Genomic DNA, 6,000 nt, shown 5'->3' on the forward strand with positions numbered 1-6,000 from the left:
ATAGATAAAGTAATCCCGTCTTCCTTATCTTTAAAACCCCATTGTTTATGTACTGTCCCCATTGGACTTAATCATCCAGTTCTGCGTAAAGACTTAATCACCAGTAATCCCTACCCCTACTATCTCCGAGTCATCCCTCTTACTATCCGCTCTACTCTACCTGTTTCGAGCATTCTATTCCCAACTCTGACGGACCTCGTAACTGTCCGTCCGTCAAGTGTACATTTACATTACACATCAGTAACGCTTCGTCTTACGTAAGCAAACAACTTGCGAACGCGACGCGGCGCGGCGGGCCCAATGCGTTCGCGTTCGCATCGCTTCGCGTTCGCGTGGTTTTCGCCTCTGTTCTGGCCTACCGCGAAACATGTTATAGTTCGTTTTTTTTAGCATTAGAAATAAGGTAAACAATCTTGATGTGTCTTTTAATTGAAAAACACGTTTTAAAAATAAGTCACGGCAAATATGTAACAATTATGAATCTAATACCATCATTTATGTTCTTCTGCTTTCATAAGTAATAGTTTTTGATTTTTAAAAAGCGTTTTTCAATTAAAAGTCATGTCAAGATCGCTTACCTTCTTGCAAGTTCTTTCTAATGCTAAAAAAAACGAACTATAGGCGTGCTATTCGTGTCCACGCGTGTGTCTTCGCAGGAATCCGAAATGTGTGCGCTGGTTAGGGTTGCCAGATGGTCGGGATTTGGCGGGATTATCCCGATTTTTAGCATGTGTTCCCGATTCCCGACAAAGTGTAAACTGTCCCGAAAAACAGCTTCACGTTATAAAACAATAATTTCAAGTTCCGAACTGTCGTCGAGCAAGCGAGCTGACGTAATGCCAATAAAGTAAAATATCATTGTTTTTAATACAATTACTTTAATTTGAATGAATTTTTTTTCCCGACTTAAGTCCCAAAATCCCGAAAACTTGATATTGTTTCCCGATAATAGCGCCTTTCGATCTGGCAACCCTAGCGCTGGTCCGTATTAAAGGTTCCGTCACACAGGCGCGTTTTTCGGGCGGGGAGTGAGCGCGGCGCGCCACTTTTACATATAAAACGCTCACGCGCCGCCCGGAAAACGCGCCTGTGTGACGGAACCTTAAGCTAAATTTGTGCCCAAATTTTGGCATGTTCAAGCTTTGATAGCTATCTTAACTTTTTATTATGTACTCGTACCTTAGTCAGTCCTCGTACCTATAAAAACACATGTGGTTCTGTTTGCGCCACTTTATAACTTACCTTACAAGGAACCCTTTTGGAATTATCCTTACTTGGCCGCAATACTTGTTCAAGTACAAAAAAGTTTTTTCTACTTTGATATTCATATTAGACGTCCTTACCTGGTACAGTTATAATTTCGTTGATAATGGGTAACTGCAATAATGTTTCACTTTTATCAGCAACTTTACCTTCATAAAATTCTTCTAATTATGTTATAAGACCTTTCTTAATAATTATACTTTACTTACGTATCATTTTACGGACGAAATAATACAAATAAACCCGCGTGACGTCTAACTTTTCTCGTCCGGTTTTATTTTAATTTTATTTTATGTCGGATTGTTCTAGGCTTAAATATATATTTACTTACCAAAGTATCTTATTGTTTCAGATTTTACCAACATGTCCACCAACGCCGATGCCGATGACGAATACTTAGATGACCCGATCACATTGTTGAATATTGAGGACATCAAAACAGAAATTTTGGATGAAGGTAATTTTTTTTGTCTTAATATGTAGTTATATGCCCTGGCCACGAAAGCTGACGACTGATAAATGTTTGTATGGAATATTCCTTTGGTACTTACCACTTACCTAATTCTTATCTGCTGAAATGTAATAGCCACGCCCGTAACCAATCAAATCGTTCCTAATTATAAAGTCAAGTCAATTATAAGAATCAATAATGATTTCACTGCATTCTTAACGCGAACGAGCTATATCACATATACTCTACCTCTATCACAATTAGTTATTAAGGATATTCGGTAATATGGATCTAAATTAACTTTTTCTGACACGATACACTTTAAAAATGTTTAGATTGGATTCAAAAGATAATCGATTAAAATGTATGAATACTTTTTGTTCCCGTAGATCAAATAATCAACGTCAGTTCCGACGAAGAGGAAACATACACTTCAGCCTACGGGAAGAAAAACTTTGTACTGCCGGTAACATTCTTTGATATATCTAGAAACGTTAAACTGCTTAACAAGTGTAAGCCATTGAGCATCAGAATAGTTGACTGCAAACAACATCCCACGTACTATAACAAGGAGCAAGATAAATGTGAGAATAAGTCTGATGAAAGTTGCATAGAAGAAAATAAATGTAATACTAATAGCGAAACTAAATCGAATAATGTTAATGCAGAAGGAGAAAATAAATGTAATACTGATAGCGAAACTAAGTCGAATAATGTTAATGCAGAAGGCATTGTAAATATTCCCCATACGACAGAAAACGTCGGTGAAAAGTCTATTAAGGAAAGAGAGAAGAAACGTCAGAGTGATTCTTTCTATGAGAAACTAAAGAAGCGCAAAGAAGAGAGGAAACGAATCGCTCTCAACTGTAAAGATTTGAGTAGAGTTGATTTTAAAAGAAACACAGGACTCGTGGGTTTGAAAATAACAGATACTATTTTCAGACAAATTGTAGATACAGAATATGCCTTGATTAATGCTAAATGTAGCTCTGTTGAAACCAAATCCAAAGATAAAAATCAAAACTATGCAGAAAAGCCGTCAATTACCTCAAAAAATATCACTTCTGATAATAAATGTATTGAACAACATAATAGCGTTGTAGAAAAAGAATTGGATATGGAAAATTTTATTAGTAATGAAAAGAAATGTGCTGAAATTAATGAAAAAAGAGGTTCAGGAAAGAAGTTACTTTATACAAAGACTATAAGTTCTGATGATAACTCTAGAGGAAATATGGCAAATGCTATGGAAAATCCGCCTATAAAGCAAAGTACATATGTGGAAAATAAGTCTAATGATAAGAATGAAAGTGACATACAGAAAGAATATATTGTACCCAAAAGTCTTGATACTGATAAAATTAAAACAAAGAAAAAGAGTGAAACTATTGCAGATAAAGAAATTAAAACGAACACAAAATCGGTTGTTAAATGTAAAGAAAAAATGACAGAGAATGTTGAAAAAGCTTTGATTAGAAACCGATGTAACCCTAAAGAAGAAAAGTCTAAGGACGGTGTGTTTGAACGCAATAAATATATGAAAAAAGTTGGTGCTACTTTGAATAACCTGGGGACCTCTGTCATACCGCTTACAAATAATCATACACCCAAAAGTTCACACAACAATTCTGAAACTAAGAGTATTAAGGCAGGAGTAAGCCAAAATACGGGCAAGGACATTAAAGTCAAATTAGATACTAACAAAGTGAGTAGCGAAACCCGATGTAGTTTAAAAATATTCATTAATAATGTTTATGACAATGCTCATAAACTTAAGAAAACTAAACCTGAAAATAAAAATGCAGCTAATATAGTGCTGCAACAAAACTCAAAGAAACCGCACGCTAAAGTTAATGAAATTGCTACTAATGTTCTTTTAAAACGTAGCAATATTGAGTGTTCCGTGATTTCAGATAAAGGCAAAGATCCAATTAAAAGTACGAGTAGTAAACAAGAAAACTCTAACGTAACGAAACAAGTCGACAAAGTTGTCGTTAAAGATGCAAGCAGAGAACAGGCTGGTCCTAACTCTCCCGTCATACCTTGTACTACCATTACAATTAGAGCTGCTACGCCTAAATCAGCTCCAAAAGAAACTTCAGCTAAGGTTACTGATACTACTGAAAAACAGATTTCCTCTACAAATCAATCAGATTTAACCAACTCCAAATGTACACCCACTTTAAGGCCAAATGAACCTGCCGTATCAGAGGCGAATATAAATAAAAATGGTCCTTTGATGTGCAACCAAAACACTTCTAATATAAAAACATTGAAAATCACTGAATTAAAAAAATTAAGCAATGATCCGCGTGCATCACTTAGTAACTTGGAAGATAAGGTTTCAGTCATGAACAAACGCGCATTTTCCGATCCGAATGTGCCCAATATGAACACGACTAATGGGGCTGACATGTTAAATACCACAGTTAAACCGTCTACACCTACTGGAAACGCCACGTTTGCGACTAATCTGCCAATGAACGGAATTATTAACAATCAAGCGAACCCTAATCAGAAGACGAATATGCCACCAACCTCCCAAATTCCTTCCAAATTTTCTGGCCATAACGCTATAATACTTAGAAGACCGCCTATGCCACAACCACAACACTATCCTCCCCCAAATCAAGGACAACCTATTCAAACGGTGGTTAACAACAGATTTCAATATCAACCAATTCCGACTGGACCGAGACCAATACGATTTCATTACCCACCGCCGATTCCACCGCCACCTCCACCACCGACGCCCCCTAATAATCATCAGAATTTCACACAAGTCAGGCCTACGCCACAAAGATTTATTATGCCCAACGGACTACCCTCTACTTATTCACGAGGAATGGAAATGAGTTTAAACCAATGGCGATTCTATAACACACCTCTACCCCCCGTTTACCGGCCTCCATTACCAGTTCCTAAACCTCCAAGCCCTCAGATCAACAAAGATTCTTTCATTGGTAACACGGCTGATGGCGATCCGATCAAAAAAATTAACATACCCGTAGCAACGCCAATCGTCGATGATAAGCAGAAGATGCTAGCTGAACTTAATAATGCAATGATGTCTCCAGAACTAACGAAAAACCAGAACGACGACCCACCAAAAGATCTTAAGCGTAAAGCTGATGTACCAATAGACCTAGTAAAACCCAAACATTCAAAGCCTGGCCCTTTGTCTAAGAAAACCAACATAACCACGGATCCCAGTAATGTGAAAATTCCCGATAAATTGCCTCCTAACACCGGGTATTCGAACATAACCACGGATTCCAGTAATGCGAAAATTCCCGATAAATTGCCTCCTAACACCGGGTATTCGCCACCGATCTTGCCTATATTTACATACCAGGAATCTTACAAAAAATTTACGATACCTTTACCCAACGACAGTAAGAACTCTGGAATGTCTGCTCCCACAAATAATCGTACTCCGTTGAAAAGAACTACATCTACAGCCAGTATTAGGAAATTAGATAAGAGCCACAAAAGAATACCTCATCACGAAAATGGAAGCCAAGAGAAGGCCAAGAAAATAACTTTCGAAGATTACAGAAAAAGAGTTACAAAAGATGATGCCGACAAAATGCATGTGAATGGTTGTAATAAAATGAGAAAATATAACGAGTCTAAGAATGCCGCAGACGATCACAACCAAGACCAGGGCTACGACTCGGATTCAACTGTCAAATTGTAGTTGGTATTCAACTGTTACTAGATTTTAAATGGCTAACTAGAATGTAGTCAAGATGATTTATTTTTTATTTGCTTTTTTGACCAGTTAACAACACATAGTTATTTATTAATTTTATGTGAAATCTTCGTTGTGCCATCAAAGTTTGATGAGTAAGTATTTCGTGTTAGAAGTTACTAGAAATAGGCACATGTTGCTATATAATTTTACTTAGGTATATAATTTGTTCCTGCGCCCATTAAAGGGTTATTTACTTTACTTTTAATGAGCTTTATTTTTACGGGTACTTTAAGCCAAACGGACCTCGCAGATTGCATTATTGTAAATAATACTTTATAATATTAATAACATTACCTACTATACTACTTATGTTTAAATGTTTTCCCAAACTTACATAGTAAGTTATGGTCATCTTATGAGCTTATGACATTTTTTTGTATGTTTGATTCCAAATATCATTGCTATTTTATCAGATTCTTGAGTCATCCTTTCTCAAATAAAATTCAACAGTCTAGTTTCATTAGTAAACGTAGATCCTGTTGTTTAAGAATTGAAATGTGAAGGAATTGGAATCTGATGAAATAAGAGT

The 6,000-nt window shown here is 36.5% G+C and overlaps 1 protein-coding gene across 1 annotated transcript; it reads left to right on the forward strand.

The window, feature by feature from the left end:
- Positions 1–1,369: 1,369 nt before the first annotated feature.
- On the forward strand, positions 1,370–4,474 carry LOC134669286 (pre-mRNA-splicing factor CWC22 homolog). Its single transcript, XM_063526790.1, has 5 exons — positions 1,370–1,373; positions 1,616–1,720; positions 2,104–3,228; positions 3,628–3,821; positions 4,379–4,474. Exons 1-5 carry the CDS (start codon positions 1,370–1,372, stop codon positions 4,472–4,474), a joined length of 1,524 nt encoding a protein of 507 aa, XP_063382860.1.
- The last annotated feature ends 1,526 nt before the right edge of the window (positions 4,475–6,000 follow it).

Source organism: Cydia fagiglandana, chromosome 12 (assembly GCF_963556715.1).
Source record: "Cydia fagiglandana chromosome 12, ilCydFagi1.1, whole genome shotgun sequence".
In the NCBI taxonomy this organism is placed as follows: Eukaryota; Metazoa; Arthropoda; class Insecta; order Lepidoptera; family Tortricidae; genus Cydia; species Cydia fagiglandana.